Source organism: Malaclemys terrapin, chromosome 10 (genome assembly GCF_027887155.1).
Source record: "Malaclemys terrapin pileata isolate rMalTer1 chromosome 10, rMalTer1.hap1, whole genome shotgun sequence".
In the NCBI taxonomy this organism is placed as follows: Eukaryota; Metazoa; Chordata; order Testudines; family Emydidae; genus Malaclemys; species Malaclemys terrapin.
Genome location: NC_071514.1, coordinates 77,233,683 through 77,258,581, shown reverse-complemented (window position 1 = coordinate 77,258,581; position 24,899 = coordinate 77,233,683). Strand labels below are relative to the sequence as shown.

Genomic DNA, 24,899 nt, shown 5'->3' with positions numbered 1-24,899 from the left:
AGCTGCCCTAGATATTTAGCCAATTGAATCACTCCGTTGACTGGACACAGTTGTAATAACTGGGCCTACAAATTTACCTTAATTGTGAGTTCAATGGTGAAAAGTGAATGAAAGGTCATAAAATGTCACAATAACCTATAATAACAAATGTTGGGGAGAAAAGATGCAATAGGGAGACAGACCAAATTAATCTAAACAAAAGGGCCTATTAATATAATTCAAGGACTGTTAAGATCATGCCTGGTAAACAAGAGAAGTGTGGGACCGGAAATTAATGAACCAAAGTTGATGTGTTGGAAAATAGGCCTAATTGTTGGACAGAATAATGAGGGGATGGGCTATTCCTTCCATCATTCTCTTTTGGGGTCCTTAAGAGACTTTGGGGTGGCGGGGTAAGCTGGCTACCATAAAGCTCGCTGATGAAAAGACAGGAGATAGGGAAGGAGCAAGCCTCATCACCATGGCTACCTCCCCCACCATCTCCTGGGACCCCCTTGACCTTTATCATCCTATCCTGAAAGATGTCCTAACTGGGCCAATAAAGAGGGACCAGATGACAGCACCGTCTCCACTGACTCCGGTTAATGCCAAATACAAGCTGGGTGTGAGACTTTGTCATCTCCTGTGTGTCCTTTTCCTTCCCCACCTTATTTCTTCTCTTTCCTCTCCTCTCCTTTACCTTCTGTCTAAAAAGGAAAGCCTATTACCAAAAAGGCAACTAATATAATGCCCTAAATAGCCCGATGCTGGTACCAGTTTGCCAGGTCTCGGAGTGACTGATACGACCATGTGCTGGGCCTGTGTTTTTTGCAGCAGCGAGGCTGCAAGTCAGAGTCAACACCAGAGACGGACGCTGCATTGTTTTTAATCTTGGCTGATCTTCTTCATGATGAGCAGCATCTTACTCCCGCCTCTAGAAGTCCCTGTGAGGCCACCTATTGTGGAGGAAGATGCTGTTCGGTCACTGTAAGGGAATCACAATCTGGCCCCTTATTTTTATTTTTAGTAAAGATGTCAGCAAGACCTGAAGTGGCTAGTATTTTGTCATGGTGCCTGATCCAACTTCCATTGAAGCGATGTATCTTACTGATTTCAAAGGGATTTGGATTGGACGATGGTTGTGGAGTTGGAGGTTCTGCACGTAGCCGGGTACACCAGACATTCCTCTGATTTCACCAGACATTCCATTGTCAAAGGTCCCTCAGAAAGACCTGTGCAGCTGTTATAATACTGCAAGTGCACTTCAAAGGTATAACCAAAATAAATCATTTTTATTGCTCTACTTGAAGCCCGTCCCTTACATTTTGGACCCAGTGTGGAATAAAGCACATTGCAGTCTAAAGCAAGTATTATGCATGCACTGTATCAAAGTGTTCAAAAGAAGAACTGAAATAGTAAGTGCAGATCAACCAGTTCAGGCCACCAGAGACCACAGTTTCCTTCCACCTGTCAGAACCTTCATTACCTCTCTGTTAACAGTTCTTCCTTCTGAAACTTCCTACTGCTTCCCACACCTCTCTCTCCTCCACAGGCCTCTCTAGATAATGTTTCCTATGCAGCCTTCCTGTTTCTTCCCTGTGCCACATGTGTCTGTAAAGCTTCGTCTGTTGGCACTGTCCTGCTGTTTCACCTGCCACCTCCAACACCTTCCTCCATCACAGAGCTTCCTCTGTCAGAGTCTACCGATACCTGCTGAATTTTGAAAAGTGAAAGTCTCTCTCTCTCTTCGTTTTTAATTCCAGCCTGGCTGAGGAGGACAATGACAGCTTTAGCTATGATACTTTGGAACTAGATGGTAAGTAAGGGGTGGTTACCAGTCTGTAACCTTAGCTCTGATCCATGATCATGATTCCTTAACTCACCAGATTCAGATACTATCCACCAGCCCTTATGATCACATAAAGGTGTAACACCTCCTGGGTGTGGTGTTCTGTCCCATCTAATGGCACCGAGACCACTTAGGCCTGGTCTACACTAGGGGTGGATCGACTTAAGATACGCAACTTCAGCTACGAGAACAGCGTAGCCGAAGTCGACGTATCTTAGTTCGACTTACCTCCCGTCCTCACGGCGCGGGATCGACGGCCGCCGCTCTCCCGTCGACTCCGCTTCCACCTCTCGCTGCGGTGGAGTTCTGCAATTGACGGCAGAGCAATCGTGGATCGATTTATCGCGTCTACAACAGACGCGATAAATCGATCCCCAATAGATCGATCACTACCCGCCGATTCGGTGGGTAGTGAAGACGTACCCTTAGAGAGAGATTAATGAGTCTGTTACAGTCTTAGCTAACAGCCATGTGGCTTTTAGCTCCTGCAGTAGAGGCTCATGCATTCAGCTCCCGAGGTTTGCTCCCAGGGTCTGTCGGCGTTACATAGGGTTGGAGGAAGGAGGATACATGATATGCACTGGCTTTCCATTATCACAGGCAGAACTGGGATAGGAGAGGGGTGCCTGACGTTCACTGACCTCCATTAACGCAGGTAGAACCGCAGCAGGGATATAAAGGATTCCCACCCTCACACCTTTTGGAAAATGTAACAATTAAGACCAAATCAATCCACACAAGATTTTCTTTTTTTCGTATGGAGTAGACCCCAGTAGGCAGGCCTTCTGAGGCCGAAGCTCTGTGCTGGGTTCTGCCAAATCCAGGGACTGTAATGACCAGAAGGGACATTCAGTGCTGAAAAGGAAACAAATGACCTTTGAACCTTGTATTTTAGAAAATGGTGTTGGAGCACTGGCTGTAGAGGGAGCTGCAGCTTATTTAGTCCAAACCTCTCTCAGTGGGAGTCACAATGAGAAGTGGTGTAGGAGCAATGGCTGTGGAGCAGCTCTCTGATCCCAGCAGGAGTTGTTATAGGGAATGGGGAATGGTTTCTGGCTGTTGGAGAAAGAGGTAGTGAGGACTAAGCAAGGGAGTGGGAACCAGGAATTCCTGAGTTCTAATCCTGGCTCTGGTCCAGGATGGATGTGTGATCTTTGGGCATGTCCCTAAACCACTCTGTATTTCAGTCTATCCCTACATAGAATGGGGATAATGATGCTTTTCTTCTTGGGCTGTTGGGAGCGTTAGTTAATGTTTGTAAAGAATTTCTCAAAGGGATTGTTACATGCCATCATTCCGTCACTGTTCCAGTGGCGCCGGAGCATTTATCGAAAACCATTTCTGTGGGGCTGCTAATTTACAAGGTGCCTTACAGATATCAAGGCATCCTCTGTCCTGCAGATTTAACAATCTAAATAAGATGAGACACAAAAGCACAAGAAAAAGCCCAGGTTTGCGCTTCAGAAGAGGAAAGGCAAGGTGGTGATTAGTGATGAGAAGGAGGGAGGAGCTATTGCTTGAAGAAGTGGTCTTAGGGAAGGATTTGATTTGGAGGAGAGAGAGCTCATCTGGCTGGTAAGGACTAGGTGACCGTTCCAGGCTTAATAGACAGCATGACAAAAATATGAAGCTGACAGTGACCGAATAGACTTTGGATGAGGGGGATTCTCATTCCTGCCTCCAGGGCTGGTGGAACCCATTCCCTGCTCTGAATCAAAATAATGTGTCTCTCCCCCATCCCTCCACCTCAGGCTTGCCCTGGGATCAGCTCCGTCTGCACCTTTCCCCAGTCTCTGTTTCCTCACGGCATCTGGAATTCCTTCTGATTTTTGTGTCCTTTTTCAGATGAGAGTCATGACAGATACTCGCATGGAGCTCCCTCAGTGCACTCCTCCTCTTCCTCTCACCAGTCTGAAGGCATGGAAGCCTATGACCTTGAGCACGTCAGCTCCATTTTTAGGAAGTTCTCTCTGGAAAGGTATTTTGGGGATGCTGGTTTATTTGCCCAAGGCTGAACTGGGGGTAGAAAGGCTACCCAGGGCAGAGTTGCCATCTTTAAATGCAAGATATTAGATCACTCCATGAATCTCAGAGGATGGGATATCATATGACATGGTGATATCACAATGTTGCATGGGCAGTTCGCTTCCTTATGTCCTCATGTCACAGTGCAGCAACACAACACGTTATGTTGGGACCATTTATCCTGCAAACTGAGACTGTGGTTGACTATCATGACTATCTCAGAAAAATCAGGGGAGGAAGGTGATCTGAAGAAAACAGCTTTATCCTAGTGACCTTGTTGTCTCACTGCTCACTCTGCCATCAGACATCTGAGGCTGTTCAGTCTTGTTTCAGCATTTAGGAGGTGCCCAGATGCTGCTCTCTAGTATAACTTATGTAGTATTGTAGCAGAGAGGACAGATTTCTCAGGGGTCATTAGATCCTAGTGCTTGATAAATGTAGAAAGCTCATTTGCATGCCCCGCTCCCTCCCCACATTTGTCCTGAGTGGAGAATTTCTATTTTGGTTCCAGACTAGTTGACAGAAGCTGAGAACTGCATTGTCTAAGCTGTTTATTTGTTTCATGAACACAGACCTTTCCGTCCTTCTGTGACATCTGTTGGTCGCATTAAGAACTCCTGCCACACTATCCAGCGCATCACACTGAATGGAGACAGCCTCAATTCAGAAATCACTCTGCTGGGGGGGAATGACAAAGGAAGCTTCATCAGCTCTGTCAAGCTGGGATCCCAAGCAGAGAAAGCGGGCCTCCGGGAGGGACATCAGCTGCTTCTGGTGAGCATTAAACATACAACAAACAGTGTGTGCTTATTGCACTAATCCCCTTTGTTTCTTTTTTCTTCTTTTAATTCCCTAGTAATGACAAAACATGAGCATCTCTGCAGCCAATATTCCTACATCTTTAGATCCAATCGGGAATCCTGCTGAGTGAGTCTGGAAGTGGGGGTATTTGTAGGCTTTCCAGACACCTGCACAATTACAGCTTACAATCACTCCAGCTGGAAGAAGCTGGGACAGGAGTGACTGCCACCTCCTTTTACACCTTTCCTTATAGTGATACCCCTTGGAAAAGACTAGCACGGGAGTGGCTGTGAGCTTTCCCTGTCATCTCTGTCTTGTGTGTTTGCTTGTTTGTTTGTTTTCTCTTGTTCAGTTTGTAGAGGCTGGTAGGAGGCAGCGTGCTGTGAGAGAAACAGAGCCCTGATTAGGCAGCCAAACAGTCAGCCAGTGGCACAGGTGCAGCAAACAGAGCTGTAAACAGGGGAGTTTGAGTGGGAGTTTGTTAGGGGTAGGGATGTGTGGTCTTCTGATTTTGATCTGGTGTTTGTTTGGGTCTTTGTTTGTTTGTTTGTTTGTTCCTTGACAGGAATTTAGGCGGGAAAGCTATGGCAGGTACAGAGGCAGCAGTGGTAGTGACCCAAGCCATGGAAGAGACAATGAAGATGACCAGATGTGGAAGCTGTGGGATGTACATAGGGTGACCAGACAACAAGTGTGAAAAATCAGGACAGGGAGTGGGGGGTAATAGGAGCCTATATAAGAAAAAGACCCAAAAATCGGGACTGTCCCTATAAAATCGGGACATCTGGTCACCCTAGATGTACATGATCCTACAGTGGGTACCTGAAAAAACTTTTTTTGTATGAAGTTCCACTTGATAGAGCTGATGGAAGAGAAGATCCGAGGCATGGAGATGTGGGGAAACTATGGTGGAGTTTGAGCAGAGGGGGATTTGAGCAGATGATGGAGCAAAGGCAAGAGGAGGCTGAAGGGAAAAGCCAAGACTTGCAGATGCAAGCTGGACTCAAAGGACTCAGAGCAGAGCCTGATGGGTGAGGAGAGTGATCAGTGGAAGCATGTGACTATAAGAACCAGGCTGAGTAAAAGCCTGGCTGGTGAAGGAGAAATAGAGCTCAGGAACGGGTTTGCTGAGTTGTAAAACGAAGAAGGGGCACAGCAGGCTGTAAGTGAAGCAGGGAGGGCAAGGAAGAAGAGAAGAGTGGCTAATCCTACAAGAAGAGGGGAAGAGTCAATGGAGATAGCCAGAGTTCAGAGCCCCAGGACAATACAGGATGACTTGCAGAAGATTGTAAGGCAGAATAGAAGACAAGAGGACTCGCAGCCAGAAAGAACAGGAGGAAGGCCAGAGAATTACACCATCACCAGAAAAAGGCAGGTCTACATGATTGGGGACTCCCTACTAAGAAGAACAGACACGCCTGTCACCAGAGCTGAACCAGAGGGTATGCTGTCTGCCAGAAGCTAAGATATGGGATGTGGACTTGAGGCTGAAGAGGATCCTAATGGAAGCAGAAAAGAATCCACTGATTATCCTTCATGTGGGAACAAATGACACAGCTAGATTCTCACTGGAACATATAAGGAAATGGAGGCTCATGTGATGTTCAGAGGGATTCTGCCCCTCCCTAGAGGAGGAGAATGAAAGCGAGACAAAGTTATGATGATCAACAGATGGCTCAAGCAGTGGTGCTATAAGGAGGACTTTGGGATGTTTGACCATTGGGAGGCATTCGTGGACAAAAGACCGTTCTCATGGGATGGACTCCACCTGAGTAGGAAGGGAAATAGATTTCTGGGATGGAGGTTGGCACAACTCATTAAAAGAGCTTTAAACTAGGAACTCGGGGGGAGATGGTTGGGAGAAGCTCATGTAATCTCCATGTCTGATTTTAACATTAAGAGGAAGGAAAATCAAGTAAGAATGGACACAGCAATGGAGAAAGGAATAGCTAATATCGTTCCTATTTTTTTAAAAAGCAGGGGGAAGTAATCCAGGAAACTACAGGCCTGTTAGTTTGACCTCAATTGTACGCAAGGTCTTGGAACAAATTTTGAAAGAGAAAGTAGTTAAGGATATAGAGGTGAACGGTAATCAGGATAAAATACAACATGGTTTTACAAAAGGTAGATCTTACCAGACCAACCTGATCTCCTTCTTTGAGAAGATAACTGACTTTTTAGACAAGAGAAATGCAGTAGATCTAATCTATCTGGATTTCAATAAAGCATTTGATACAGTTCCACATGGAAAATTATTAGGTAAATTGGAGAAGATGGGGATTAATATGAGAGTTGAAAGCTGGATAAGGAACTGGTTAAAGGGGAGACAACAACATGTCATACTGTCGGGCTGGAGGGAAGTTACTAGTGGAGTTCCTCGGGGTCGGTCTTGGGACCAATCTTACTTAACAGTTTTATTACTGATCTTGACACAAGTGAGAGTGTGCTAATAAAATTTGGGAGGTATAGCCAATACAGAGGAAGACCAGAATATCATACAAGGAGATCTGGATGACCTTGTAAACTGGGGTAATAGAAATGGGATGCAATTTAATAGTGCAAAGTGCAAGATCATGTGTTTAGGGACTAAGAACAAGAATTTTTGCTATAACCTGGGGATTTTTCAGTTGGAAGAGACAGAGGAGGAGAAAGATCTGGGTGTATTGGTTGATCACAGGATGACTATGAGCTGTCAATGTGATGCGGCCATGAAAAATGTTGTCCTAGGATGCATCAGGCGAGGTATTTCCAGAAGAGACAGGGAAGTGTTTGTACCATTACACAAGGCACTGGTGAAACCTCATCTGGCATATTGTGTGCAATTCTGGATGTGACGGGATTCCCGGGGTGCAGCCTGTGACCGTGGGACCGCTGTTCCCCCTGAACTCTCTCCAGCCTGGGTTGCCTCTCACAATGCTTTGCTAGTGACCAGCAGCAAATCCCTCCAGGGGCTGTTATCACTCAGCACAACTGCATGTGGAGACCCAACACCTAGCTAGATTGCATGAATGCTCCCAGAGCCACTCATGAATCACACAGAGAAAGGCACCAGAGTCAAATCCCCCCAGCTCCCAGCACTGTACCTCAGGAATATACCATTTTGCACTGCGCAAGATGAGCAGTGCAAATTTATTAATTGGTTCTCCACTTCATCAATGGAAAGCAGATATACACCAGCCTTTGTATAAAACCTGAGCAAATTTACCACACACTGCAGGCAAACTCACTGGTAAAGATAAATAGTTAAGCAAATGTATTGACTACAAAAGATAGATTTTAAGAGACTATAAGCGATAGGCAAAAAGTCAGAGTTAGTTACCAAAAGAAACAAAATATAAGCACAGGCTAAACTCTCAATCCTATTAGACTGGGCAACAACTAGACTAAGCAGTTTTTCTCACCCCATTGGATATTGCAGTCCTTAATATACTGATTGGCCCTTAAATCTGGGCCAGTCTCCTCTCTTGGAGTCTTCAGTCTTCTTCCGAGTGTCTTGGTTGCTTGCAACATAGGTGGGGGCAGGAGAAAGGCGAAGCATGGGCCTGCTCTGTTCTGTTTTATAACCTCAGTCCCATGTGCTTGGGGAACACACAAGTCCAGGCATGTCTGGTGGGCATTACTGAGTCTCCAGGCAAGGTTGAGCAATTCCCCTGGTGTGGCCTCATGCAGGTGAGTCATTAAATTGTAGTTCCCTTGCTGGACAATGGTTGTTGATGGGTTGTTTGACACCCGCCCAGGCATTGGTTACTTTCCTTGCTGTTGCCACTGGGGAGCTAATATCTGGCTGATTCCCCAACTTACGGCATGTTTTAGTGACGACCATACAACACAATTCTCATAACTTCATATGCATTAATGATATACATATATGGATAAAGAAATGACTTTCAGCAGATCATAATCTTTCCCCTGATACCTTATAAGGCATGCTTTATATGTAAGATCACAATCATATAAAAATGAGGAATATGGGGGTTACAGGACACTCCCACAAGGTATGGAATGTCACATTTGATATCCCATGTTTAAGAAAGATGAATTAAAACTGGAACAGGTGCAGAGAAGGGCTTACTAGGAGGATCTGAGGAATGGAAAACCTACCTTATGAGAAGAGACTCAAAGAGCTTGGCTTGTTTAGCCTAACCAAAAGAAGGCTGATTGTTCTCTATGAATACATCAGAGGGACACATGTCAGGGAAGGAGAAGAATTATTTAAGTTAAGCGCCAATGTGAACACAAGAACAAATGGATATAAACTGGCCAACAACAAGTTTAGGCTCGAAATTAGGTGAAGGTTTCTTACCATCAGAGGAGTGAAGTTGTGGAACAGCCTACCAAGGGAAGCAGTGGGGGTAAAAACCTAACTGGCTTCGAGACTGAGCTTGATAAGGAGGGAATGGTATGATGGGACTGCCTACAATTGCATGTGGCCCATCTGCAACTGCAGTAGCAAAAATCCCCAATGGCTGGAGATGGGATACTAGATGGGGAGGGCTCTGAGTTACTACAGAGAATTCTTTCCCAGGTGTCTGCATGGTGGGTCTTGCTCACATGCTCCGGTTCTAAGTGATCACTATATTTGGGGTCAGGAAGGTATTTTCCCCCAGGTCAGCTTGGCAGAGATCCCTGGGGGGGTTCGCTGCCTTCTGCAGCATGGAGCACACATCACTTGCAGGTTTAAACTTGTGTAAATGGTGAATTCTCTGTAACTTGAAGTCTTTAAACCATGATTTGAGGACTTCCAGTAACTCAGCCAGAGGCTAGGAGTCTATTCCAGGAATGGATGGGTGAGGTTCTGCAGCCTGCAATGTGCAGGAGGTCAGACTAGATAATCATGATGGTCCCTTCTGACCTTAATGTCTACAAGTCTATGAGCTGTTATCCTTAAAACTGTTAGACCCAGTAGCCACTTCTGCCTGGAGAAGCGGTCATTGTGGTAGCTCTGTGGTTTTGTTCAGCCCCCTGGCTTGTGAACCATTCCCTACTATGATTCCTGCAGGAACTGGACATACTATGAGCTTCCCCCCGCCACCAGCATTGCTACACCCTTCCCTATTGCTGCTCTTGATAGGAGAAGCTGGGAAAGGAATAGCTGCTGGCTTACCCTAAAGCCATCATCCCTATACCATTCCCAGTAGTGACTCCTACTGGGGAAACATGGATTATCATGGAGTTACAGTTCCACCAACTTCTAGAATTTCCAGAGGAGAGAAAAGAAGCTACAGACAAATCATTTAAATGTAATTGCATTGCTAACAAAAATAGGCAGGTTGTTTAATCTAGAAAGAAACTACAGAATGTAATGGGTGGCATAATTGTCTCACACACTGAGCTCACAGCTAAGAGTATCTCTTTCATCTAGCTGGAAGGCTGCATCAAAGGGGAAAATCAGAGCGTTCCCTTGGATACCTGCACAAAGGAAGAAGCACACTGGACAATTCAGAGGTGCAGTGGACCAGTAACACTCCAGTATAAATCAAACCATGAAGGTAAGACCTAAAGTTTGGCTCATCACATATTGCCAGAATTCTAGTTAAGGCACGTCCTCTGCTAGATCAGAATTCACTGAGCCAAACACTGCTTTTAGTTGTACTGGTGTAAACCTGGGGTAAATCCATTGGTTTCTATAGAATTACCCCAGATTTATACCAATGTAACTGAAAGCAGAAATAGCCCATACATCTGTCATCCCAAGAGTCTGGAGAGCTTAGTGGGTGGGTCATTGGAGACAATAATCACAATGTGCCAGATGATTTTTGTGTACTATTTTCTGTGATGTAACATGGTGTGTTACGTTTTCTTTTACACCTCTAAAGTCTGATTTAACAGTTACACTTTGGAGTTTACTTTGTTTATTACTGTTGCACTTTTATCTTATCTTTAACGGCTGAATGGAGTTTGGTTTTAATGATCATGGCTTGTAGTAATAATTTGGTATTTTGGATTAAAAATTGCATTCCAAAACCCATTTTTTACTTGTGTAGCTATGTTGGCCCCTTCTTTATCCTGGTCAGGGGAATTCAGTTGTACAGATCATGCTGAAAGTGATTTCTTTGATTTTCCTTTGATGTTTAAGTAGAAAAGAATATCACCCTTTTTTGAGCACCACTTGGCTGCAGATAAAGCATGTTACAGATTGTGGGAGTGCTAGTTACAGCTGTTAATGAAGCGAATAGCCTGCCATTAGACCACCTGGTAGAACTCATGTTATACTTGCAGGATTAAGTATAACAGCTTAAGCTTTTCAGCCTGTGTCTTTGTTGGGAAGTTCACTGTTTTATGGATGATTTGTATAAAACCTACCAGAAATGATGTTGCCTAAATGTATCCTTACAACAGGAATCTCTTATGGACTGTGATACCTGCAGCGTGAGCTGCTCCCAGACCATTCCAACTAACACTCTAGCAGTATGAGTTTCCTCTCAGAAGTGCCCTGTCAATTTAAACTAGGATTTCAGTGCGGTGAACTTCCACCACAACAGTGTCTACTCATTGAAAGCTAGGAATACAGCAGCACTTGGCCACAGATTGACCATGCTTGGCTCCTTCCTTTGTTGCTGCAGGTTACAGGAAACTGCTGTCGGAACTGGATGAAGGATTGATCACGTCAGGGGACTCATTTCACATCCGCCTGAATCTGAACATCTCTAGCCAGCTGGACTGCTGCTCCCTGTCGGTGAAGTGTGATGAGATTGTGCATATTCTTGACACCATGTACCAGGGGAAGTGTGAGTGGCTGTGTGCCAGAGTTGACCCTTTCACTGACAGGAACCTGGAAACGGGGACCATCCCCAGCTACAGCAGGTGAGCATAATGCAGGCTGAAATAGGACAGTGACTGACCATGAGCAGCAACTATATGAGCACTGTTGTGTGAATCAGTACCTGCTATAATGGGGGGAGGTGCAACTCTCAGAGTTGGTGGTCAAGACGGGTGTTTGGTTGCAACATAAGCATAAGCATGTGAGCATAAGGGTTCTGAGGGGGAGACCCCAGATTTTATTAGGAGACTGTGGGTTTCTCAGAGAGCAGGATAGGAAGATGTACAATGGAGACCCCCTTTTCCTCAGCTGTGTACCACAGTCCTGCTGACTATTTTGTTCCGTGTCTTCACTGTGTGATTCATCCATTCCTCGTTGCTGTTAAATAAATTAAATTAATGGAGATATCCTATCTCCTAGAACTGGAAGGGACCTTGAAAGGTCATTGAGTCCAGCCCCCCGCCTTCATTAGCAGGACCAAGTACTGATTTTGTCCCAGATCCCTAAGTGGCCCCCCCTCAAGGATTGAACTCACAACTCTGGGTTTAGTAGGCCAATGCTCAAACCACTGAACTATCCTCCCCCGTTCTCTTTAGTCTTTTCCCAAACATTGACCATTGCATTCCTCTAGATGATCTCAAATGCGTCTTCTTGATCCACATGTTCACTGTTTCTTGCAGAGCCCAGCAGCTCTTTCTGGTGAAGCTACAGCGATTGATGCACAGAGGCAGCAGGGATGAGACAGAAAGTTCATCCAACACTCTTCGAGCACTCCGGGTAGGTCTCCACAGCCAGGGTCTTTCCACACCAATTGCTCCAGCACTCTTTATTGCTCACTACTTCACCTTTACGTTACATTCCTTTTTTGAATCACTGTCTGTAAGCTTCCTTTGGTCCACTCTGTGGATAACTGTCTTGTGTCTCCATTCCTTTTACCCACAGTGTTTCCTGCTCCGGGTCTAGCTCCAGTATAATTTTAACTCCTGATGCTGACAGTGAGAAGTCTCCACATGTTTAATATCCACTCTACCTGGTCTCTAGTCTCTTTAAGTCTTCCACACCTCTAACCTTCCAAAGGTCTTTCCCTCAATCGTACATGGGGAAGAAGCTGTGTCCTTAGAGCTAATAATCAGAATTTCTTCTCTCCTATGTTGAACAAGCGTCTAACCCTTAGAGTTCTCTATGTCCCAGGCCCAAAGAATCTGTCTCCTCCATAAGTATATCCCATGCAGAGAAGTGGGATTACTGTATCTTCTGTGCATCAAGTCTTCAGACTTTTCGCCCTACTCACAGTGATACTGGGTTAAGTCTATTCCTTTAGCCCCAAGAGTTCCTATTATGTACACTAGTACATTAGTTTTCTGCTGTATTAGCCACCTTGTGTGCACCTAGCACTCCTTTAACACACTTTGGGACCACACATAAGAATGCTTCCAATAATGCAGAGATGCTACAATCACCATTTGGATTAGACTTCAAACAAGGCAAAGCACCAGATGGTCCTCCAGTCTCCTCTGATCAAGTGTCAGGGTAGACGGCAATCACTGGCATAAAAGCATGACTGGATGCAAATAGCCCTGCCATCCCACAGTAAACTAGTCACTGCACAGATGGCCTCTGGTCAAATCTCTAGTGCAGACACAGTCACAGAACTTCCTCTGAAGAGAGGCATGTGGGGAAGTAGTAACAGGAGCAGAGTTTCTCAGCCTAGGCAGTGCTAGGTCTGTAATTTGCACAGAATACTCCTTAACTTTGTAATGGCTATGAATGCTAACAAGTCCCTATCTCCTTAACTGTAAATAGCCGAATAGCTGCTCAAGGCCTGTTTTGGTTTTTGGATGCTACGATTTACTGAAATTGATCTTTTCCTGTACAATTCTTATCAGAATACACTGCAGCCAGAGGACCCACAGAATGACCCCAAAGCCAGCCCTCGCCTCTCCCGTGCAAGCTTCCTTTTGGGACAAATTATACAGGTAATAAAGTTAAAATTCTCCTCTACAAAACATCAGAGCATGATTTTTCACTGGGAGTTTTGAGTCAGATAGCTCTTGGTGATATTCTCAGGTATCATGTTCTCTCAGAGTCTAACTTCCCGTGCTGGAGACATTGTCCAAGTGCTTATGATTGTAACAAAGAGCTTTAACATATAAGAAATCTGATTGATTTATACTTTCTAACTGTCCCTGTCATGCAGGACCTTTAGCTTTTAATACTCTCATCTCCATTATTAATATAATCTGGATATATCATACAGCCCTGCTCTGAAGGGCTAAAATGGACCTCATCTGAAGCATGACAATAAATTCTCTTGGCCAGACTAACTCTCTTGGTACTTAGGAGAATGAAATCCCAGAAGAGAATAGTTTTTTAATTGCAGGGGCAGATATTGTGGAGAGGATGGCAAATGGGTGGGTGAATGGTATGATTCATAGATTCCAAGGTCAGATGAGACCATTGTGATTATCTAGTATGAACTCCTGTATAACACAGGTCACTGAACTTCCCCCAGACAATTCCTAGAGCAGATCTTTTAAAAAAACATCCAATCTTGATTTAAAAATTGTCAGTGATGGAGAATCCACCATGACCCTTGGTAAATTGTTCCAATGGTTAATTACTCTCACTTAAATATTTGCACCTTATTTCTAGTCTGAATTTATCTAGCTTCAGATTCCAGCCATTGGACCATGTTATGCCTTTCTCTGCTAGACTAAAGAGCACATTATTAACAAAAATCCCCAAGGGTGTGGTTGGGAAGGTTAGAGAATGCACAGGTGGGGGAGTGAATATTTGGGTGGATGGTGTATGAAAGAAGCATTTTGTTGGGTGTTAAATTCTGCTATAGGAAAAAAGTGTTGAGTGCTGACAAGCTAAAAGTTGGGGGCTGCAATAAGGTAAGGGTACAGAAATGGGTAGTTTCTGGAACTGCTGTGCTAACATTCGTAGTGGGCATGCTACTCCCCAGTGAGTCCATCTGTAGTAACTCTGTTGATGCCGGAGGGTTTTGAGAAAGAAATAGAACATGACTCATAAGTAGAGAGAACAAGAGGAAAAGAATTCCACAAGGGAATAACAAAAGCTGAAGGTCAGATCTACATTGTTTAAAATAGCCCTGGAATTCAGCCAGCATCTCTGTGGAAGGGTTGGTGAACATGTAGCCTTGTTTTTGCTAGACACAGAGGTAATTCAAATCTGGTAGATAATGGAAGGGGACATGGAGCAAACAAATATGTGGAAGAATAAAGAATATAATTCCATAGAATGGGTGGGGGGTCAAGCCTCTTTGTTTGCTCTTTCAGTTTGTTAGCAGGTCTGAAAACAAATACAAACGTATGAACAGCAATGAGCGAGTCCGCATTGTCACTGGCTATTCCTCCAGTCTGGCCCGGACCTCTTCGGAAGCAATGAAGCTGTTGCCTGATAAACTGGAAGGTAAGGACATAACAGCACGACAGGATTTTACGCCCACTTGACATAGGTTAAATGACTACACAAGTGGAAGGCAGTGCACAATCAGGTCCTAGGCCTTTTCCATATCTAATTTTTATGTTCTGCATGTGACTCAATCCTTGGAATTTTCTGGAGAGTCAGGGGGAAGATAGCTCTTGAAAACAAGTCCACTGGACTGAAACGTCCTATTTTGTTGACAACTGTTCCTAGGTTCTCTCCTGTTCTTCCTCCAAGGTGGTATAACTCTAAGTAGTGAATTAGAGTTAAACAAAGGAAAATTTAAGCTGTTAATCAGGAAAAATGTCTAACTGAGTGGTCTATTTAGCTGTGAAATAGTCTCCCAAGGAAAATGACAAGGGTCCTATTGCTTGAGTCATTTAAAACTAGACTGGATATTGCACTGGAGAATATACTGTAGGGGACTGTACTGCTCTGGATGGAGGGATGGATAAGATGACCAACCATGCAATTCCCTTCTCTAATGTATGTGATTCTTCTACATCCTTCTCCCAGTACTGGTGAAGAACAAACTAGATTGTAAACGGTCTCCTCTTTATCCAGATTTGGATTCAGAAAGTGAAATCAATAAGAGCCTAAGTCTGATCCCCTATAGTTTGGTGCGACCAATCCACTGTGACCGGAGGCGCCCGGTCCTCTTCACTCCCACTATGCTTGCAAAGACCTTGGTGCAGAAGCTTCTCAATTCTGGAGGTGCCTTGGAATTCAACATGTGCAAGCCAGGTAAATGTGTAAAAGATTGCAGTATGTATTAAATTTAGCAAGCCTTTTTACTGTAGGCATACACATTCCAGCTGCTGGGGACTCCCAGAGCCATGTCACCACCCAGCATAGCTCCGGATCCTGCATTGTGACAGTTTGTAAGAACATTCTGAATGTGTCTGAGATATCCATCATAAATGGTCCTGAGGTGCTGTGTCTGTGAATGTTATACATGTGTATGTTCTATAGTTGCCATGATACGCTCCAGGGACTGGCATATTGTGAGTGCTCTTTGTCAGTACTAATGTGTTTAACTCTAGGTAATGTGACATTTTGCTCAGCTCGTGTCTAGCTGTTGCTATAATGATGAATATCTTCCTTCCAACCAATTATAGGTTTCTTTCCAGTCCAGGGCATGAAGATCTTGCATTTGATCTTCTCCAAAGACTGGGTTTTTGAATGAAACTCTTTCTTGTTAACTGTTTATCATTCAAAGCAGTATCCTGTACCGCAGGGTTTCTCAAACAGGGGTCGCCGCTTGTGTAGGGAAAGCCCCTGGCGGGCCGGGCCGGTTTGTTTACCTGCCCCGTCCGCAGGTCCGGCCGATCGCGGCTCCCACTAGCTGCAAATTGCTGCTCCGGGCCAATGGGAGCTGCTGGAAGCGGTGCGGGCCGAGGGACTTACTGGCCGCTGCTTCCAGCAGCTCCCATTGGCCCAGAGCAGTGACCTGCGGCTAGTAGGAGCTGTGATCAACCGTACTTGCAGATGGGGCAGGTAAACAAACCATCCTGACCCACTGGGGACTTTCCCTACACAAGCGGCGTCCCCTGTTTGAGAAACCCTGCTGTACTGTGATTGCTCTGGGATACACTACTGTCATAGTTCCATAGTGCCACCTCTGTTCCACTCACCAGACAGCTATGAGGTGCTGAATCCCTTGTGTTTTAAGCCAGCAGACTATGAACAGAGTACAGTCACTCCCCCAGTTTAGGATCCCTAACACGCCTTCAGAGTACAGATCTTAATCTGGCACCCCCTCCCGAGAGTTTAGACTGCACAGCCTAGTCCCTAGAACCAGTGCTGGCCCCTCAGGATATGTCTTCACAGCACAGTTATCTCGGGTTATAACTTGATTGTGACCACTAACTCAATTCCCATCCACACACGCTAATCTCTAGCTTGAATTAATTGGTACTGTAGGCTTGGGCTAGCTAGCCCATTGGTGGGGTCTTGGGCTGAAGCTCAAGTGCTTCTGAGTAATCCAGCGGGGATGCAACAGCTTAAGTTGCAACCACTCCACAGCAACTAAACAAAATGCACCCTCAGACTCCTGCCATAGCTTAAACGCACCCTCTTTCAGATCTCCACCTGCAGTTTTGAGGCTTCTGGGTTTCCTCTTGGGGGCACGTGGTAAGGTGTAGCACATAGCACATGCAGACGTCGCACAGGATTCTAACACATTATTGCTCTTTCTTAATAGCAGGAGACACACAGCCCTATACACAAATAATAAACCCTATGTGCATTGCACTGCCTTAGTTTCTCCACCATTTCTGGAGCATTCTGTGGGCTGGAGTCAGAGTCCTTGAGGCCATCCAGCATCCTTCCATTGCAGTGCATGGTTTGTGTTCTGAAACCTGGAGCCTTTTCCCCCTGCTCACCCATGCCAACTTTGGCTGGCCGGTCCATCCTCTTCCCCTCTCCTGCCCACACTTTCTGAGTGTCTCCCTGTGAGCTCTTTCATAGCTTTTCAGTTCTTCAGTCAGGTGACTCCAGCCTCTTCTGATGACCCCAGACCATGATACTTCAAACCTTTTTTTCTCTTACTTAATTGGCCTCTCAGAGTTGGTAAGACAACTCCCACCTGTTCATGCTCTCTGTATGTGTGTATATATATGTCCTCAATATATGTTCCATTCTATATGCATCCGAAGAAGTGGGCTGTAGCCCATGAAAGCTTATGCTCTAATAAATTTGTTAGTCTCTAAGGTGCCACGAGTACTCCTGTTCTTTTTGCGGATACAGACTAACATGGCTGCTACTCTGAAACCTGTCTTAGGTTAAAAACCATCTGTTCTGAAATCCCAGTACCCTGGTCTGTGTTATTATGAACAACTTAGACTGATATAAATACAGTAATTTTAAGAGTCTAATTTACTCTTTGCCATTTGTATGGTTTGTTTACTATTCTGTATTTCATGCACCTTGGACAGTGAAATTGGTCTATTGCTAGTCGGATTGATTTTCAGATTCCGAGGCTCTGTACAGTGCTGTAGAGTTTGGTTTGCAATGTTTATTTAGTATGAGTACAAGAGCTGGGTAAGCTCTTTGGAGAAGGGACCATCTTTTTGCTATGTGGTTGTCCAAGACCTAGTACAACGGGCTGGGACCCCTTAGCCCCATGGCAACACCAATAATAATGTGGTGACATAGTAATCTATTACTGTGTGAAATGCTGTCTCAGCTACTGTGTAATATTCCAGCCTTGTGATTTGGTGCTGTGGAACATAGTTGCTCTTTGATTTTAGGTGTTGGTATAGTTTTTACTGCATCTTATTGTTGTCATTGGGTGCCTTGATTGTATTGTGGTGATTGCTCAGAAATTCACTGGTGCAGGCCATATTTGAGGCTTCAGTTCAATTAAATGAATGAAATGAGACCAGCACTCAAGAAGACGCTTGGTCTTCTTTCACTGTACCGTCAGAGTCCTGTCTGAATTCCTGCTGGACAGTTTCTTAGGTGCACATATTATGTGAACCCGCTAACCTTCCTTTCATCCCCCTTCCCCTCCAGATATTGTAACAAAGGAAGAGTTCCTAAGGAAGCAAAGGACAGAGACTATCATCTTTTCCAGAGAGAAGAATTCAAACACCTATGAATGCATTGTACCTGCCAATATTGAGGCCGTCACTGCCAAGGTGAGGGTTGTGGAATGTAGCCAGTATTTAGGCTGTCTGTGAATCTGTCTACAGAGCGGGTTGCTTTTCATAAACAAAGTGGTCAATTAACTGCCACATTAAGGGCTTATGTTTTCAGAGTAACATCTTTTTTCTCCCTTTCTCATCCTGTTCCCAAATTTCTATTTATCTTTCCCCAAATAGCTTTAGCTTTGTGCAGTTATTTTTCTTTTCTTTTTGATCCTTAGCCATATCCTTTTACATTTGTGCTCTCTCTCTGTGATGGCCTACCTTGATAGAGTGAAATACCCTTTCATTTCCTACCCACTCTTCCCTAGTCAGTCCCCCTTTTGTTTTGTCTGTGTGTGAATGCAAAAGAGAGACAGGGACCTAGACAAGGAAAAGGATAGACTGGGATGCAGAGAGAGACAATGATATGCAGTATAAAGATAACATTGTCAAAGAGAGAGATAGCTTCAAATACAGTGTATTTGTTACACGGTGGAGAAAAACAGAAGGATTAAAGTGAGAAGTTGGTTGTTTTTTCAGAAGTAATTACAGTATATGTTTTCTTTGAACAAAGACCACACCTGTGCATGTGAATATATAATATATGTCTGACTTTATTTTTTATTTATAGTATTTTAGCTTATTCGTTATCTTTAGATCGAGTCACTCATTTTTAAACCTTTGCAAAAGGAGAGCTCTCATACTGAGTACTAAAATTAGCTTTTGTCTGATTGGCTAGTTGTGAATTCATGGGAGGAGTTTGGACCTGAAATGTACATTTGATGTAAAGGTTTTACATCAGGTCTGATGAATGAAGAGCAGTTCACCTGACCCTGTTGAGATATGTCTGTCTGTATCACAAGATATTAGTGCTGTGGATGTTCCCTCATGACCCTGTTATGCCTTTATGTTTTTAGAATAAGCATTGTCTGCTGGAAGCTGGAATAAGCTGCACAAAGGATTTAATCAAAGCCAAGATATATCCCATTATTCTCTTTATCAGAGTCTCAGAGAAAAACATCAAGAGGTTCAGGTAACATATCAAATCTTTCGAACATATGCTATTCTGTCTTTGTCACTGAATAACTCTATAGTCCAATGACTTTATCATGGGGGGGAGGGGGAAGAGCTTTTTCTTGCTAATCTAGTACTTCAGTATGTCTCTATTTCCTCCCATGACTCCTCCCCCTCCTCCCTGGAAATATGACCACTGGAGTAGCTATGAGTTGCCCCAAATTCAGCCCTCTGTCACCACTCCTGATGGCAGTGTTTGTTGCAAGAGGATGGCACTGGACTGGACTATCTGTGTGCTCCCCCATACTAAGCACTCCTGTGCCGTTCCCTACTGGGAAAGATTGGGTCTGGAGTAGTGATAATTGCCCTACAATGAGCACTGCTTCATTGTTCTCCATGATAGTTTTGGTGGGAGAGGACATGACCGGAGAAGCTGTCACTTTCTAGCTCTCCTATACCCTTCTTTATATCAACTCTTGCTGGGATAGAGGGAGATTGTAAGGATTCACTTTAAACATAACCCTAGTTTGCTTATTTTCGGCTTGGTCATCTGATGCAGGAAGCTGTTGCCAAGGCCAGAGACTGAGGAGGAGTTCCTACGCATGTGTCGCCAGAAGGAGAAAGAACTGGAGGCACTACCGTGCCTTTATGCCCCCCTAGAGGCAGACATGTGGAGCAGTATTGAGGATCTCATCCGAATAATCAAGGAGAAGATTGGGGAAGAGCAGCGTAAAACCATCTGGATAGACGAAGATCAGCTATAAAAATAGCAGCAAATAAAATGGAGCTCAGCGGCAATGAAAGGACACAGTAAAGTGGAGCTGGGGCTTTCAGAATTCTCTGATGCAGTGCCGGCCGCTCCTGTTTCATCTTTGCTGGCTGGGGACTCTTTCTGCTGGCAGAATTTGTGTGTCGAATGGAATCAGAGCTGTGTGTTTAACAGTGAGTGTCACAGATGCTAGGTAGCGAGGACATGGATGAGAACGCTGCTACCAGCATAGCGCCGGATTCCCCCATTCAGAGTCGGCAGCTGTTTAACACACGAGAAGGCCAAAGATCTTGAGAGAGAGCTTGAGGTAATTTATTATGTATAAAGATGGACCTCATTAATCTCCTGACGTGACCAGAGTAGTGAAATCTATAGGGAGATAAAGGATCAGGGTCAGGCTGAAGGACATGGAACCTAGGGCGCGCCCCACGCCCAGTCCAAAGTGAGAAGCGGAGTATGTTCCATTAGAGAAGCTGCAAGGTGCCGAGTAGCAACAGAAACACTGCAACTGATACCCTCAGCAGCTATACAGCCCTGTGTGTACACGTAGGTGCAGTCATGTGGGAAGGAAAGAAAATAACCATTGTTTCTGGCATTAATGAAAATGACAATTTATTTTCCCTTTATTTTTAAACCTCAGTTCTGTTTAGCAATTTGCCATCCTGGCACCCTCAACAAAGCAAACTCTCAGCTCCCCAATGGCAAATCAAACCTTTCCAAATGGGCCCACGCTTCACTTAGCTGATCCCTGTTACTGTTATTTTACTAGTCCCACAACTTCAATCCTGAATTTCAAAAGCATATTTTAATACTAAAGCTGCTTGGTGCAAACGATGGGAGCTGACTCCAGTTCTCTGTGACAAAAAGATGCCAATGGAGTTAAAAGGTAGAGTGTATAAAACTATAACTCAACCCATCTTAATCTACGGAACAGAGACTTGGCCAGAAAGGAGATCAGTATGCTCTCCGCCATGAAGATGTTGAGATTGTCAAATGGTTGGATGCTCCATGATAGGAAATGTAATGGGGTTGTAAGGGGCCTAATGTGGGTTGCCACAACTGAAGACAAGTTGAGGAAGGTTAGGTTAAGTCAGTATGGAGACCTGAGAGCTATATCGGTAGAATGGCTCTTGCAATGATTGTAGACAGAAGAGGACAAAAGGGGAGACCAAAGATTCGGTACATAGACCAAATATCTGTAGACCTCAGAGAGGCCAATCTTCATGACAGCCGGGCATACAATCATGAGTTTTGGAAGAAGGCTATAAAAGTCGCTGACTCCAATAGGGACGTGGCAAGAAAAAAGAAGATGAATTTTGGTGCACTCCTGGAAACTGGATGTCTGCATTTACCCCAGAGACCTACATGCTTCCCCTGTGCTGCCATCTGCCAACATGCCTGCTCTGAATAGGAGGGGCCATTTTTAGAGGATGATCGGGGAAGTTCTTCCTCTAGTGGAAGTTCAGTTTTCGTGACCCATTCAGTCCTTGGCCTCTGCCATGATTGCCAGCATGGAAGCCAGTGAGTATCACACTCAGCTGTAGACATCTGGGGTAAAATTTTCAAAAGTGTCTAAATTACTTAGGAACGTAGGCCCCATTTTCAAAGCACTGCCTTCTGTTGACAGTCAGTGGGACGTAAGTGCCTTTGTCATCTATGTGCTATTGAAAATGTTACGCCTGTACACTAGGCACCGGATTGAAACCACCAAATTAATTTTCACAGCAACCTTCCAATAATATGATGTGCACCACTGCTGACCTGGAATAAATGAAACAGTGACCTGTGGCTTTACGTCCCTTTTCCCTTGAGTCATCCATGCCTCCCCATTCGCCTCCCTTTTTAGATGGATTCTACACTGAAAGTTGTCATTGTTCCTGTGCTCATCCAAAGTCCCTGGTTTCAGTGCTTCAGGCCAGCATGCAGCAGCTGGTAATAAAAAGGCACACAGAGCCCAAGCCAAACATCTGGCGCTGTCACAGTTGCTAGATGAGTGACTGCATTTTCCTTGGAAGGTGTCTCTGATGTTCCTGTGTGCTGGGTACCTCTCCACGGTGATGCACTTTTTTCTGTCCTGGTCAGCTTGCCAGACTGTGCCTACACATGCAGTGGTGTACTTTATTTTTTTTTTCTTATGGTACCTTATAGAAATCATTGCCTATTTTCCCTCTCATTCCCTGCTACTGTGCCCATCACATCATTAATGTTTGAAAAGCTGTTCATAGCAAGTATTTCTCTGAGAATAGTTAGTTGTCTGTCCTACTCCATACGTTGGGAATCTGCCCTCTTCTGCAGTGTAGGGGAGTAGAGAGATTATACCACTACTAGTAGTTTGTAATCCTCAAATTCTTTACAGATTACACTTGCACCACAGCTCATAGAGCCGAGAAGCGATTAGTATACATATGCAATGACCATGCAACCATTCTGTGGCAGGGGGTAACAACCAACTGGTGAACTCAGCACATTGCATGATTCTCTAGAGGGCATTTGTCACTTACAAGAGCTGAAGGCAATATCAGGCATTTTCCAGGTATTTGTAATGTCCTGAGACCGCAAGGCTTAGCGTTGAACCATCTTTATGCAGAGACTATGGGAAGGTGGCAATAGAGACTGAGGTTGGATGAGATGATAGAACGAATTCTTTTTGTAAAAGGAGTGACTCCATGGAAGTGATGCAGTCTCCTGGCACCTTAACGCACCTGCTGGGATTTCCAAGGCTGTTGATATTGTAAGGAATTGTGAGCGTCTGCTGGTGTGAACTAGTGGAGTCATCCGTAGCTCAACAGGCAGAGCTCCCAGTTCTACTACACCCAATTGCTTTACACAGATGTCTGGCAATCTGTATAGTACGTGGAATCCTCATCCATTTTTCCAGGCTGAATTACTGGAGACGGGCTGGAAGCTTTGTCCCCCATCCGATCCGCAGATGTGAACTCAAGGGACAGAGCCAGAACTCGTGTACATTGCCATAGCCTCATTGAAGTCAGTGGAGTTATCCATGACAACATACACCAGCTGAGGGTCTGGATCCTGATCCAAGTGTCACCTCTCTGTAATGGGGCAACCTAACCTCTGGTATCGACACATATGCAAACATGCAGGCTTGAAATGTGAATGAGGTTTTTTCCAAATTTGAGGGGGTTCAGCATCTGTGTTCAGATTCCGCCTGCTCCAGAGATAGGTTTGAGATCCACCCTTGGCGCAGGGGCTCAGTTCCAGGTTTTTGATTCATCTAGTTCTTATTTGTGATGTATCTTTTCAAATGACCAACCCCACCTCCCTTAGTCACCCAGACATTCTTTTGAGCACAGCCAATCTGTTAATCATCCTTGGGTAGCAGACAGCATTTATTCAGTGTTTGTAAGGGATTCGGAGCAATAACTAAGCAAATTGCCCACCAGACAACTAATTGGAAATTGGTTTTAATTTATTGTAGAATAAAGATGGGCCAAAAATCCCAGTCTGAACTCTCCTGAGTGTGTGGGGTTGAAATCCAGATTAGAATCCAAGCTTTCCCAAATGTCAGGGTGTTCGCTCTTTAGCTCAAGGAGTTTCTCTTTGTTCTTCATTTGTACAGCCCCTAGCACAATGGGGGTCCTGATCCAATATTGGGGCTTCTAGGTGCTACCACGATACAAGTAAATAATATCAGTAAGGCAGTCCATTAAAGAAACATTCAAGCTGCAATACCACATTCAAACTGGAATCCAGGGTTTGAATCTGGAGATTTGGCTCAGGCCATCTCTACTGAAGATGCATCTGATTTGTATAGGCCTATAGTAAGTAAGCAAAGTTTACATCAAACTCTTAAAATACAAGTTGTAATTGGAAGTTGGAAAATGTCTCAACTTTCTTCAAAATCTTAAGTTGAAAAGGTGAGATTTCCAACATCCAAGGTAATTGCCTTGTCACTTGATGAGCTATTTATTCTCCAAGAACACTTACAGAACCAGGAAATAAAAATCTTTTTGAAAAATGAACTGTTGGAAAATGTATTTCTTTACCCTTAAGTAATTGCAAAAGAAGAACTGGTCGAAAATTTTCAAAATGGTATGGTTTTCCACCAAAAAGTGGAAAATGGAAACATTCCACAGAAGGAAGATAATTTCGATGAAATGTCATTACATCAAAATGAAGCCTTTTGATAATGTTGAAACATTCCATTTTGACATTTTCAGAATGGAATGTTTTGATTTTTGGTTTTGACATTTTTATGTTCATTTTTTTAAGTTGAAATCTAAATGAAATGTTTCAATTGACCCAAAACAAAACATTTTCAAAAATTTAATTTCACAGGAAATTTTGAAATTCTCAGTTTTGCTCCAATTTAGACCGAAAACATATCTCAAAAATAATGGAATTTCCCACACACAAAAATTCTGGCTCCCACACAACTCTAGCAAAACAAGCTTTGTTTACTATATTTTTGGTAAAGTACCAGTAAGTCATGGGTGGGGTATTAACGTTTATTTATATAACTTTAAAGTAACATTAATAGTGGTTTACAGTCATTAGATGTGGGGCAGTATTTATGATAATAAAGAAAAGCAAACTAAATACAACTTTCCATTCTGCTTTGCCCAACTTTTAAATTATGCTGTATTATATAAGTCAGTATCA

At 44.1% G+C, this 24,899-nt stretch overlaps 1 protein-coding gene across 4 annotated transcripts in view; it reads left to right on the top strand.

The window, feature by feature from the left end:
- The window catches only part of CARD11 (caspase recruitment domain family member 11), a 182,727-nt gene extending 158,468 nt beyond the window's left edge, over nt 1-24,259 (top strand). For all 4 annotated transcript variants that reach the window (XM_054041285.1, XM_054041284.1, XM_054041287.1 and 1 more), the window contains exons 13-24: nt 1,743-1,795; nt 3,674-3,806; nt 4,426-4,627; nt 10,017-10,143; nt 11,218-11,458; nt 12,095-12,191; nt 13,301-13,390; nt 14,717-14,849; nt 15,429-15,608; nt 18,381-18,505; nt 19,411-19,526; nt 20,067-24,259. In XM_054041285.1, coding sequence (XP_053897260.1) covers nt 1,743-1,795; nt 3,674-3,806; nt 4,426-4,627; nt 10,017-10,143; nt 11,218-11,458; nt 12,095-12,191; nt 13,301-13,390; nt 14,717-14,849; nt 15,429-15,608; nt 18,381-18,505; nt 19,411-19,526; nt 20,067-20,271 — 1,702 coding nt within the window. In that variant the 3' untranslated portion in view covers nt 20,272-24,259. The remainder of the gene's footprint in view (nt 1-1,742; nt 1,796-3,673; nt 3,807-4,425; nt 4,628-10,016; nt 10,144-11,217; nt 11,459-12,094; nt 12,192-13,300; nt 13,391-14,716; nt 14,850-15,428; nt 15,609-18,380; nt 18,506-19,410; nt 19,527-20,066) is intronic.
- The last annotated feature ends 640 nt before the right edge of the window (nt 24,260-24,899 follow it).